General features: G+C 43.2%; 1 protein-coding gene across 1 annotated transcript in view; it reads right to left on the reverse strand.

Annotated features, from left to right (window-relative positions):
• Window positions 1-9061: 9061 nt before the first annotated feature.
• The window catches only part of ARHGAP6 (Rho GTPase activating protein 6), a 119660-nt gene continuing 114364 nt past the window's right edge, over window positions 9062-14357 (reverse strand). The window contains exons 11-13 of the mRNA XM_010004653.1: window positions 12816-13078; window positions 10461-10541; window positions 9062-9768 (exon numbers count right to left, since the gene is read on the reverse strand). Coding sequence (XP_010002955.1) covers window positions 9062-9768; window positions 10461-10541; window positions 12816-13078 — 1051 coding nt within the window. The remainder of the gene's footprint in view (window positions 9769-10460; window positions 10542-12815; window positions 13079-14357) is intronic.

Here is a 14357-nt window from a genome sequence, read left to right on the forward strand (position 1 = left end):
AAAAAAAATGAAAAACTGAGGGGGGGGGGGGGGGGGGAGTGGAGGGATGGGATAGAACCCATTATTAAGGTGTAAATACAAATAATGTCTGGAAAACTCTGATCTTGTCCAGCTCCTGTCGGCTTTGAGTGGTTCACGGGGGTTTACTATGTACATTGTGACATACCACCACAGCCAAGAAGTTATGCACATTTTACAGTTATGAAATAAGTTCTGGTACAGTAGAGCATGGCGAGCAAACTTCTGACTACAAAGAACCCATTATTAAGGTGTAAATACAAATAATGTCTGGAAAACTCTGATCTTGTCCAGCTCCTGTCGGCTTTGAGTGGTTCACGGGGGTTTACTATGTACATTGTGACATACCACCACAGCCAAGAAGTTATGCACATTTTACAGTTATGAAATAAGTTCTGGTACAGTAGAGCATGGCGAGCAAACTTCTGACTACAAAGCTGTGCTAAATTATTAACATGGTTTAGTTGTCTTTGGTGGCCAGATTTCTTTCCTTGCCTTTTACTGCACTCAGTTTTGTACCATTCCACTGGGTGAGGACTGATCAGACTTGACACTGGGTATTGCTCACTTGTTTGACAGAAGAATGGTCATAGAAGATTTTTTAAAGTATATTTTCTATGAAAAGGGATAGACAGACTTTCTTTCTACCCAGTCTCTTCTGGTTACTTCTGTTCTTCCATTGCCATTTGCATCCCAAATTCCCTTATCTGTGTGCTTAAGCTAGTCCCTTGTTATTGGAGGAAAGGACAACTACATCTTCTCCCTTCCCACTCCCTAAAACACGGAGTAGAGAATTGCCTGAGGCTAGTATGAATATTAAACCAAGAGCTTCTCAGCAGCTCTCCTCACAGGCACATACAGACTCCTGCACCCTCTTTCATACACATGGCAGACTCATTGGTCCACGTGCACATGAAGATCAGTGGGATTCAGGGGCAGTGCAGAAAAAGGTTAAACAAAACCAACACCCCCCACAACAGCCACAAAGAGGACACACACCCCAGGCAGAGCCTAGGTGGCAGGGAGCTGAATGCTGCCTTGCCCTATTGCAGTGGGAGTCTCTCTCTAGTGAGGGATTCCCGCAGTGACAACAGGATGTCTCCATGTGGGCAGGGGCAGAAGGGAGGAATTTCCCTTACAAACACAGGTGCTTTTCTGGAATCCTTCTTTTCTTTTCAGCTCCTGTCCCTTTGTCTTTGTGGCACTTTCTCATTACTCCTGCAGTAGCAGTTAAATAGAAACTTCTGCTAACAGCTAGCAAGGGCTCATTTTCCAGGGGTAACACTGCTGCCTTCCCAAGGGGACTCACCCAGAGAAGGGGCTCAGAGCCACCAGCTTAGTGACTGGTGAGACAACCCACCCTTTCCCTCCAGCCTAACATATAAGTGTCACCTGAGGCTCTGCAAGACCAGCTTCTCCCTTCCCTGTCAGTTATTTATACTGCAACTCAGATTTAAACATTGCTGCTTGTGGTTTTGAGACATGCATATTTACATTTACTTCATATTTTTTGTCAGGCCACACCTAGAACACTGTGTACAGTTCTGGTCCCCACTATATAAAGACAGATGTGGACAGGCTTGAGAGAATCCAGAGAGGGGCCACAAAGGACTATGAAGCCTGCCACCTGCCATAGGAGGAAAGGATGAGAGAACCGAGTTTGTTCAGCCTTGAGAAGAGCAACTTAAGGGAAACCTTAATGCTATGTTCTAGTACTCAAAGGGTGGCTACCAAAAAGATGGAGACTCCCTTTTTACTAGGAGTCCTATGAAAAAGATCAGAGGTTACGGGTGCATGTTCCTCCTGGGGAGATCCTGATTGGACATCAGAAGAAAAGTTTTCACTACAAGAACAGTCAAACTTTTGAATAATCTCCCCAGAGAAGTGGTGGATCCCCCAGCACTGGACACTTTTAAGACTCAGATTGACAAGGTGCTGGGCCATCTCATGTAAACTGTGCTCCTACCTAGAAAGTAACAGGTCCTAAAAAGGACCAAATGATCCTTGAGATTCCTTCCAACCCAGCATTCCATGATTCCATGATTCTATGTGAAGCAGAGCAAGGCAGAGAATGCAGTTTGTCAAAGCCTAAACTCTCTGGAAGCTAAAGGCTCTGGAGCTGGGGCTTCCACCCAAGCTCCCTGGTATACAGGGTGTTTCTGGCTCAGCTTGCTCAACTCTCAGGGGAGACCCTTGTTTGGTGCCTGCAGGTGAGTCTGAAGGTGCCAGGCAGCCTCAGAGCCTGAGACTTCTTATTTACTCCCAGCACAAAGCATGTTGTTGGCACAGCATGCCTTGAGCTCTTTCCCAAGCTCCCTGTGCCTTCACCCAGCAGTGCCATACCCCCTAACCCTTGGGGCTTTGGCATTTCAGTGCAACCCAAGACAAAACAGCTCATGCTACCTGCTCTCCAACGCTGAGCAGCTGTTCAGGGCACTCAAGGCACAGAGGCCTAGTGTAGATCCAGATGACTGGGTAGCAACATCCTCAGTTGTGCTTCCCTTCCCTGGTGAGAGGCACCAGCCTCTCAGCCCACCTCAGCTGCCCAAGCCTGTGGGAGAGACGTGCAAACCTCCCCCACAGATCAGTCCAGCAGCCAGGCTCCGGGTGGGGTAGAACTTCTGCTGCTCCAAGCTCACACAAGGTGCAAACACCAGCTTGGACAGGTTTAGCCCTTAGTGCAGGCAGTGCAGCTGGAGCAAAACCATGACCAACAGCACAGCCCAGCAGCCACAGGACTGTCTCCTGCTCCATAACTCCCTGCCAGCACAAGCCTCCCCCACTGCATGGTCCAGCCTGAGCAGCCCCTTCCCAGGTGTGTGGGTAAAGGAAAATGGGAGAGGGCTGAGGAAGGCGGGACATGCATGTGGTCCATTCGTTAATGATCTGCAGCTGCTGCACTGCCCTTGGCCCTCTGCACTAAGCAAGGGAAAGGGACAATTAGATTATAAACACTCTGAGCTTAAATCCACCTGTATATACCAGGAGAATTGTTCAAATCACTAGATGACAGGAAAATACTGTGAAGGAGAGACATTGCAGGTAACTACTTCAGTCTGGGCTAATGCACAAGGAAGAAGACAGGAGCCACAAGGCCAGAAGAAAAGCAAAACAAAAGGCAGCATGGCTTTATCCCAGCACTTATAAAGAAGTGCCATTGCAGCAGAACTGAAAGCTGACACACATTCTCATATCCATCTTCTCACCAGCACCACTGGTCAGGCAAAATTACTTGCAGAGGCACAGAGGACAAGACGTGCCAACTAGCAAGGCCTCACCACATCTCCTGGGTTCTCTCTGGTCCTCCCACTCCCAGACCCCTCACACAGACCCTGGATGTATATAGATGCAAATCTTGACTTGTTGGGAATGAGAAGGCCTGAAGGTTTCACTATCCATGGAGATATTTAAAAGATGTGTAGATGTGACACTTAGGAACAAGTGGTGGATTGTCCAATCTAGGTTCATGGTTGGACACGATGATCTTAAAGGTCTTTTCCAATCTAAATGATTCTATGATTCTAAGGTTTAGAAGCTGGTCTGTCAGTTGCAGCTATGGAAAAACAGCACTCATTCTCCATTGCACTTTTTTTCTCTTCCTCTCTCTCTTTCTTTATTGTTTCATTAGAGGGACTGAAGCCTTTGTTTTTTTAGGAAGATTTCAGAAGAGCAGCCTTCTTACGACTCTGAGGTCTTTCAAGGCTCCAGCTCATCATGCTACGAGAAATCAGGCCATAGCTACACAATGTCAATACCACCTGGGCAAAAGCATAGCTGGTAACATTTAGTTGGCTGCTGGGAGCTACAGAAATAGCTTGTGGGTGTAAGGGAGAGTTTGTTCAGCACCTCACCCTTTTAAACCTTTTTTTAGGAGAAAAGCCAGATGCTGCTTCCATATTCAACACTCAGTTTCCCCAGAGTGATCATATGATTCTTGTCCTCAAGTGAACGGTGTATTTTTACTTCAGCTACCCTGCTTGGCAGGCTATTGCATGCATTTGTTTTTTTCTATATGAGAAAGTGCTTCTCAGTCCAAACTTTTCCCTTTTCTTTTCCCCTCTCCCCTCTCCCCTCTCCCTTCCCCTCTTTTTCTCTTGCTCTCTCTTTCCTCCCTCTCTCTCCCTCTTTCTCTCTCTTTTGGATTTTATATGCCTGTCTCCATCTGCCAGTGCTTCTTGGGATTCAGCACAAACCACCTCCCACCTATATTTCTACAATGTCCTAAATCCTATAGTAATTTTTTAATTGCTTGAATGAATTAATTAAATCCTGGTCCCATTTATGAATTCTTTCAGATCAGCTGGAAACACTTTTCAGTGAATAAATAAATCCTATTAAAAACCAACCAAACAAAAAACAAGTCAGTGCATTTCCAGACCAGGCAGTGTCTCCCTCACTTTCCAAAAAGCCTGGACTTCTTCCAGCCCTTGGCAGAGCTGCACATGCCATCTCCTCCTTCCAGCTCCCTTCTCAGGCCCCCAGGAGCAGAACTGTCTCTACCAGCCCCACCAGCCCCAGGTTAGCCCAGGAACCCAGGGAATAGTCCAACATCTCCAAGGCCTGTGGATAAGGTTCACTTTTCCCAGAAGATGGAAAAGCTCATTGAACACCTTGCTTTCCTTTCTCCAGGCTGTAATAATTTGGCATTTGTCAATGGTGTTATTAAATGCTCCTTCCTACTGTTGCCAGGATCACCATCCCTTTTCTGTTTTACTAGACCCTTGAGGTGGGATTCATTCAGCCAAACTTGGAGAACTACGGTTGAGAGTTCTCCATCTCAGCAACTTATTTAGCCTCCTTCATAAAGGCAGAGGAAAGAAATGGGCTTTTCCAGTGATCAGCTCTTCGAAGGGGACCATCCTTCAGAGAAAGATTCAGGTAGGCTATATGGATGGTGACATAGAAATAGTTTTGTCTCTCCACTGAATAAGAACGGACACTGAGAGAGACTTTTCCAGATGTTCCACCTTTGGAAATGCTTTAAACTTCAGAAAATTTACTTGAATGCTATTCTCAGAGATGGTGCATTTTATGACCCAGCACGCTGGGTGTCTACATGCCTTGAATAGCTCTGCGGTCTCTGCAGCACTCTCTGGACACTGAGATGCCTTCTTCTAAAGTGACTGTAGCACAGCAGTATGCTATTCTCAGTGATGTAAAAGGCTTTCTGATGTCAAGATACTCTTTAATGTGACTGAGAACCATTTCCACTGCTTTGCAGTTGTGTGAAGTTACTGCATCTCACAAGGAAGCTACTATTTCCTTTTTTTTTTTCTTTTTTTCTTTTATTTTAAAAAAACCAAACAACAAAGGAATGCGAAGAGAAGGGAATGAGAGAGACAGAGACAGAGTGAACAAGGTGAGGGTCAGACATCCTATGTGCTTCCCAGGGGAGAAAGAAGTCCCTGCGACCCTTGCAGACCAGCACCACAGAACAAGATGGTGCCCCAGAAAGACTGGAATTAAGGTTTTTTGGCCTTGACTGATGTCTGTGAAACAAAACCAGTAACAAAAACAGGAAAAAAAAGCCCAAACTGTACAACCATAAATTCCAGCCTATTGAACCATGTAATTTATCAGCACAGACATTCTGGGTGGCATTAAGCTGTGCCATGGGAGCAGCCTAGGCTTCCAGCATAGACACTGGAGTACTTGAGGGTCATCAAGAACCCAAGCTGGCCATTGGGTTGGCTTAGGTGTGCAACACAGATCCACGTGCTTGGCCAGGATCTTCCCTATATGTTGAAGCAGCAAGCTCTGCAGTTGCATGAGTAGCTTAAACAGGGCTAACTAGAGGCTGCTGACACAAGGGGTGGCCAGTCCCACCCTCCTTCTGTCCCAAACTTCTGACCCTATTCTTTCTCTTCCACTGTGCCTACCAGTTGTGAAAAACCACTGGGCTACCCAAATTTTATGTGTTTGTTATTCAGGGCAAGTTTCAGCCAGAGCAACAAGCCCAGGGATTCCTCCCATCACTCCAAGAGCTGCTGTAAGGGACAAGACAGGAGGCTGGTGGAGAAAGTGAACCTCACTCCTCAGCAGTGGAGCATAGCCTTGGAGTGGGTGAGTCAACTATGTAACCATAACTTGTTTTAAAGGAAGCAACAGCACTATAGTATTTTAAAGTCTGAGCTCTTTTGTTTTTTCCTCACCACATTTGGCTTGTATTTAGAGATGCACAGATTCCTCTAGAGTTTTTTTGTTTCTGAACAAGAGAGGGAAGAACAACCCCTGCCCTGTGGGAAATCTGCAGGCACCCCATCCTTAGAGCACTCACATCTCGCCAGTACTGGACTCACCTATGAGTTCAGCACACCCTTCCTCCCAAGTGGGAGAGACCCCCTGACAGGAGGTGATGCAGATCTTCAGGGGAGAGAGGGTTTTCTTCCAATCCTAGTTTGAACCACCATAATGCAATAATAGGAAGCAAGAGGAGGGAACTGAACTGCAGGAATTTTTCCTGATGACTTGAGACTTCCAGAGACCTTGTCTACCACATTCTTCACTGAAGCAGAGGAACATGACCCTTTTGCTACAACAGGAATCCTATTTACAAGGGACACAGTCAGAGAAAAGGCCCCACACTACAGACTTTATAAAGAATATTATATGGCTTCTGTCACAGGAAGAAAAACATTCCAGAGATGGAATAGCCCATGCAGATCTATCAGCTAACATATTTCACAGCTACATTTCTTGTGAAATATAAAAAAGACATTAAAATAAATTATGTCACCAATTTCAGCCTGGAAAAAGGTACAACTAAAAATTACTACATTCTTAACTTGCCTGTGATAATTCTTCTCTGTCCCGTTCAAATGAATATAACAGACAGAAATGTCATAAACTTCCTAAGTGTTACTTTAATTCATTGGAATTTATGCTGTATCTCTTTTCTTCCAAGCAATTGTGTACTGAAATGTGTGCAGACAAGGCTGTCCTCCAGCAGTGACCTTGCTTCTTGTTCTCTGTTTTCACATCAGCTCCACTTAGATGGTAACATACACATATAGACTGAGAGAGACGCTGGCAAAAACCAAACTGTTTATAAGGCTGAGGAACCATTCGACTAAAAGTGTTAAAACCCTGCACGTGGTTCTGCATTTAGAAAGGGATTTATAATGAAGAGATGGACATCTAGTGAACAGAGTATTTTCTGCAGCCACATTTACACTATGCCTGGTTTTGAGGACTTTAAGGGAGCTTTAGTTCCCTGAGGAAAATCTGTATCGAACCTGGGAGAATATTAAGATCAAATAGTGAAGAATGCTTGGGAGAGCGTGTTTTTGTCCTGCCTTATATTCCACCATCTTTTCAATTTAAGGTGGGTTTTTTTTTTGGCAATAAATTGACACAGAGCTGCTTCAACAAGCTGCATGCAAGAACCTTTTCCTATCAAGTCTCATATAAAGACAGTATTTGGAAAAGCCTTGCAACCACCAGAAGGAGAGAGCTGAGATTAATTCTGAATGCACTATTGGTAAAAAGAGCTGGCGGGCCTGACAGCACTAAAACAATCCAAGGCCAAATCCTGCCTCTTTCTATTTGGTTTATTTTATCTTCAAACAGTACTTGGTAAATGAAGATATGAATGTAAGAATGTAATAAAAACACACCAATTTTTACATAAAACTTACTTCAAAAGAAGGAGCAAAAAAATATGCTCATTATTTTGCTTAGCTTTTTTATTCCATCATTATGGCACAAGATAGAACTTAAAGACTTCATTAAGACTAACATGTTTATAAAAATCTTTTGATATGATACACTTTCCCTTATCAAGTGATAAAAATAATTTTCTTTAGCATATTGAAGTACATTGCCACCTGCCGGCCATAAACAATTCTGTAGCTTAAAAACACCAGAACGTGTATAAAACCAGCAACATTTAACAATGCAACATACAATTATTTGAAAAAGTACTATTGACCCAGACTTTGGCACAATATTTATAGAAATTCAGCTGTGAACATCTCCAAATGTCATGTTCATTTCTGAAACTGTGTGACTCCCTTTCCTATGTCTGTCTGCATTTTTTCTGAACTTTTTCCATGCTGAAACTCGGTTCTTTCAAAGGAAAAGCCATATTCTTTCTCACTTGTTGCACACCTCAATTTATTTGGTTTGGCTTCCTAAAATTTGGATTCCAGTTTATTGTTTTAGAACAATACATAAAATCACACCTTTATAAATATATATATTATATTCTGTATACATAAAATTGGTTTTCTTCTAGAATGGGAGGGCAGGCCTTTGCACTATATCCTTAGTTGGCTTAGGCATGGCCTTGCTCTTAGTTGATACTCTGAGTTACTTCCTATCAGAATCTAAAAAAATATTTTTTACAATCGCATATCAAATTTTAATTTCATTTGCAAATATATTTATATGAAAAAAATCGTTGATATTTTCCCATCTAAGCTCACTACTACCCTTATAAAATATATGGCTTTTCATGTTCCACTCTATTTTAGTGTTTTTCAATAGGCAGTGAAAACAAGGACAACTTTTCCCTTTAAGAGTTTTTGTTGTGGGTTTTTTTTAATATAAGCACAGAAACCAGCTTGTGCACTTTCTATATTATTCCAATGCATATCATGGTAATGTAAGTGCAGTGATTTAAAAAAAAAAAAAATAAAAAGTAGCCATGATTGATTGACATCTGTATATGAAAAACATAATATGACTATTGTACAATACCCATTACAGAATATACAATCATCAAAAATGCAGATATATAAATACATTCTTAGCAACACGAAAGCAACAGTTTTATCTTATACACAGCGTATGCATATAGAGTTATCAGACTAAAATTTTCATCCTGTTATTTCTCAAAAGCTTGCTGAAAACCAGGAACATACTGTATTTGTAAATGGGCTGCTTGACAGTGCTGGTAAGAAATTAAAGTGAACCAAGTTTAAAAAACGTATATGCAATTCAGCTGGTATAAAACAAACAAGCCCTCCCCATTTTCCAATGTCACCATTGTTTTCCTGTGAGAGGGAGGCATAGGTACAGGTGGTAGTTCTGCAGCGTGTGATCATACCAGGGTTTCTGGGAGAGCATCAGGGTTATCAGCTGATAAAAGCTCCCAAATTTGCCACCTCTCCCTTTGCCAATCGTGCCAGTCTGCCTCTGAAACATTTTTACTGCTCTGGCTGTGGGGAGCCACGGAATAGACGTGACCCGCTTGGCTGTGTGGGGCTGGCCGCTCCTGCCTGGAGGTGGCCCGATCAGGGGCTTTGGCTGGTGGTCCTCCAGCTGCCCTGGTCCCTGAACTTTTTTCATGGCGCTGAAATCTCCACAAAGAGTGCAAGGTTGAAGAAACACTCGATCGCTGCAACAACGTGGAGCTTGGTTTTGCTGGGCCTGGGTAGGGGGGTGGTGGCCTCTCTTTTCTGTAGGACGGTTTGGCTGTACTTTGTGAACAACCCGCATTAGAGTCATGCTCACGGAGGTCCTCCACACTGCTTAGAGTCAAGTGCTGCTCTGACTTGGAGTGTGACAGGTCTGAACTCCTACTGCTGACTTCCACTTGTGGGTTACTGCACAGCCGAGACGCTGTGGGATGGAGCTGACACTCAGGAATGGCAGCAGTTGTTTGGCTCCTTCGCATGACCTGCCTGCTGGTGTCCAATTCAGAGGAACTTCTCTGCCACTGAGGAGAACACATAGCAAGGTTCCCATGGGAAAGAGAGCACTGTCCGGGCCGCAGCAAGCTGCTTTCGTAAATGTTCCCGTAAGATCCTGGGGGCACAGTCAGAAAGACAACATCAGTCTGTGTAATCGTTTATGTCGCATTTAACAAGTTACTGCTTTCCCCTGGCAACACACTGGTAGAAGAGGGATTGAGGACTTTGATCCTCAGGCTGTGCAAGCCAAGGTGTATCAGCCTCACCACCAGGGGACACAGAGCAGCAGCCCAGCATCTACCTGAACCACGTGTAATATATTAACTGGTGACTCTAATACTCTGACCTAAAGCCTTGCAGCACTTAACATCTTTCAAATGTTTGAAAAGCCAGAGGGTGTTTTAGTCTCACAGTTCTGCTTTGAGGAGGGTGTAGATGGGAGAGAAATGAAGGCCAGATAGGTCAGGGACTTGCTGGAACCAGGCTGGCCAGCGGCAGGGCCAGAAGCCAATCCTGCCCACCTCACAGACTGTGCTTGTGCTCCTGCAGTGGCTGCTCTCAAATCCCCACCAGGCATCCACCTTCCAATGACTTTTAGAATAACTAAAACTCTTTTAAATTACCTTGTGACAGTTTGAAATGTCACTGCATTTATATAACCACTGCAGTTCTCTGTCTTTTATTGAACATTTCAAAAGTTCAGCTCTGGAAAGTGTGAATCCTTTTACTAGTTTCACTTAATTTTCTCAAAACCAAAGAGTTTCTATCTTTTCTAGATTTGGGCTTAAAGCTTGAGAAATAACTGACCTGTCATTGCTGGATCTTTGCAGCCACTTTTCAGCGTTGAATGCCAGGTACCCCAGAAATCAAAATGATCTTCAGAAAGGTCTAAATAGCAGCAAGAGCAGAAAGAAGATGATAAATCCATCTCTTAAAGTAATTATTTAGAAACATACAAATGGAATGGTAAAACCTTATGTAAGGTAACAGAGTTGTTAGCATATACTAGCTTCTGACTTTCCATGCACCTAACACAAGCATCTCAACTGTGTTTGTTCATAGTTACTTGCTTTTTCAGGCATAGATCCTATAGTGGATTTCAGTAAGCTCTGTATGGGCAGGATGCTCGAGTTTGCTGAGAGGGTGGAATTTGCCTTCAGTTCTCTGCCTGACTGAAGTCAGTTGGAGAATTTGCACAAAAACAGGTTAACAGAAGTTATGTGCTTTTTAGGGAAAAGAATGGCAGAGCTCCCACAGGCAGCCCTAGACCCAGCAGTTACTGTAAAGCATGCTCTATCAGCTTGCAGCATCACTTGGGTCTTACATGGAAGTGCTGTCACAGAAAAGAGATTTAATGAAATGCGCACATCAGGCATTGTGCTGGATTGGATCTGTTGCATGCTTTTTTCTGATTCCATCTGGCAGTAGAAGAATTTCCTGATTTGTCATGGCCCAGTATCATTGTGATGCATACTGAAGTACAAAAGATGGTTAATATGATAAAATGTCATGTAATTTCCTGTTCATAACTTATCAGAAATCTGACAAAATTTTGAAACCTGTTCAGAGGTTTAGATGCTGCATAGGGAAGATAAACACCCATTGGCATTTATAAAGCCTATCATTGAAATAATGGTCTAAATCCCATTGATTCCAACGGGAATTAAGTGCCTAACCCATACCTCTGAAATGAAATGGTTGTTTAGAATACCACCAAAGCATTAACTGCATCCCTAAACATTGAAAGTTCTTAAGGTTTGGCTCACTAACTACACATAATTACATGCTAGAGCAGCCCAGTGGAAAAAGACACGGGGATACTTGTGGATGAAAATCTGGACTTGAGCCACCAATGTGCAATTGCAGCCCAGAAGGCCAACTGCGTCCTGGGGTGCATCAAGAGAAGTGTGGCCAGCAGATGGAGAGAGGTGATTCTGCTCCTCTACTCTGCCCTGGTAAGACCCTATCTGGAGCACTGCGTCCAAGTCTGGAGCCCCCAAAACAAGAAGGATGTGGACCTGTTGGAGTGTGTCCAGAAGAGGGCAACAAAAACGATCAGAGGGCTTGAGCACCTCTCTTATGATGACAGGCTGAGGGAGTTGGGGTTGTTCAGCCTGAAGAAAAGACTCCAGGGCAGATCTTTTAGTGACCTTTCAAAACCTGAAAGGAGCCTCTAAGAAGGCTGTGGAAGAGCTGTTCACAAGGGCATGTAATGACAGGACAAGGGGTAATGTTTTTTAGCTAGAAAAGGGCAGATTTAGGTTGGACATTCAGAGAAAGTTATTTAATATGAGGGTGGTGGATCACTGGAATGGGTTGCCTAGAGAGGTTGTGAAGGCCCCATTCCTGGAGACATTTAAGGTCAGCCTTGAAGGGGCTCTGAGCAATCTGGTCTAGCTGGAGATGTCCCTGCTTATTGTAGGATGGTTGGACTAGATGACTGTTAGAGGTCACTTCCAACCCAAAACATTCTATGATACTATGCTTCTGTGATTTCATAAACATAAATTTTTTAAAATAATTTTTTAAAATGAAAAGCATCCTGAAGTGCTGGTGAGCTATCAATTTAAAGCACAGCTCTTTATAGAAGAAATATTTCAGTGGTGCACTTCTTAGATAGCTACGGAAATTATGCAACCCTGCACTAGTATTGGTAGGCATGTAACTGGTGGCAGATGTAAAGCTGTGCAGCTCAGCTGTGTTCTCTAGTGAGAGGGTATTGAGGTTGTTCTTTTAACTTGGAGAAAATTTGTAGCTTGATGTCTTAAAGTCTCAGATTTTTTTGAAGTCTGGACCATAACCTTGCAGGTATTACAGTCCTACGGAGCAGGACTAGAAATCAGTCTCTGACATGCTGTCAGACAGGCTGAAAAGCAGAACATATATAGTTCTACTTTCCTAAATAACAGCTCCAAATTTTGAGATATGCCATACCAAGATCACCCCTGACAGCTGGCTGAGCTAACAAGGAGGACTAGGCACAGAACCCTTCAGGCTAAACACAAGAAAAGGATGTTGGTCAGTTATTTATTGTAAGGTTATTATTTACACTGTTGCTTCTCAAGTCCTGGTAGATGACAAAACAGAGAAGACACTTTTCAGTTATTTCAGAAACACCCATTGGTTGCTGAGATGGAGGAATGTGAGCAGGATGTACTCTACCTGTTCCAGCCTGTGATGCAGAAGAATTCTCCTTTGTCTTAGGCTGCAAATGTCCAACCAGTTTGTACTGCTCAGGTACCTCGTACAGCCTATCTGGGCTGCGGGCAACTTCTTCTTGCATCGCCATCAGCGAGCGCTCAGACAGCACCGGGGAGTTGTTGTCATAAGGGGAGACATCTCCGCTTGAAGCTTTGTTGGAGTCTGTGGAAGAATGTCTTCCTCCTGTGGAGTAGGAACCTTCTGACCGCAGCATCTCAGGGCTCCTGAGAAATTTTGATGAACAAACTAATGTTAATGAAAAATGCTCTATGTTCCCAGCTACAGGTACAGTTTGACACCATACAAATAAAATCAAACACAGGAGTATGATCACAGCTGCTGAAATTAAAACACTGCAGAAGCAGTACAGAGGGGAATTTTTAATGAGTAAAACTTTGCCATGAAGTGGCCAGCAGAGGCCACTAAAAATCAAAAGATGTTGCTATCAAGAAAGAAAACAACAAAACCCACGTGACCATCCAGTTCACCACTAGAAATTAAATAGTGAATCAGTTCCTTATGTTACCTTGACAATTTAGCTTTTTGCAACAGTAAATCAGAGGGTATGACAGGAATGATTATTTTGATGGTAAGGAGTATGCTAAACTCACTTCTTCAATTTGAAGTATTACACAGGCAGAGAAATCGAAACCTCAGCTTGCCTCTCACACTGTGAGAAGGATCCTCCTCTCGAGACATCAGAAGGTAAATACTCTACAAGGACACAGCAGATGTATCTACTGTACTTCTGATGGGGGCAGCAAACAACTGGCTCTGCTGATCACTTCTACACCTCTTTTTTTACCCTTTCACCTTTCCATCACCAATAGAATGGCCTGCATTTTATTTTGACAAAAAAAGGCAAACAGAACACCCATCAAGTCCAGACAAGGCTAAGAGAGGCAACTTGCATTTTTTAAGTGTCTTGGGAACACTGAGAGATTTCTTGAGCTGTTACAGCTTACTACACAGACAGGAGGCAGTTTGTGAGTCACTGCACCTCTCAAAGAATACACAGAAATACTCTGTAAACAAACATAACCTTTTTCCCTATCGGTCCTCCCTAATTTGTATTTCTATTACTAATCTTTCCTTTCTTTGCACCTTGATCTTTGTTTCTTAAATACTTATCTTTTGCTTCTCTTGGGTCAAACACTTCTCTCAATGACCCCCTGTTAATATCTTCTCTAATTGCATGTGATAAGGCAGAGGCTCATTCTTGTAAACATGTACTGAAAATGGTCCGCCCTTCTTAGAGACAAATCCAAAGAGAGCCTGCACTGATTGAGAAGCCTAAGCCCATTACTTGTTATGGAACAATAACCCTCTTCATAACTGAAGAAAGAAAATAAACAAAATACAGAGTGGTAAGACATGCTAACCACAGCATACTGAATATTAACACAGAAATAATGACAAAACTGAACACCACTTGCAAGCTGTTGGGTTTTTCCTGGATGATTTACATATTTTAAGTCCTAAAACATAGAATCTACACACACA

This window comes from Chaetura pelagica, unplaced genomic scaffold (genome assembly GCF_000747805.2).
Source record: "Chaetura pelagica isolate M959 unplaced genomic scaffold, ChaPel_1.0 scaffold178, whole genome shotgun sequence".
Classification (NCBI taxonomy): Eukaryota; Metazoa; Chordata; class Aves; order Apodiformes; family Apodidae; genus Chaetura; species Chaetura pelagica.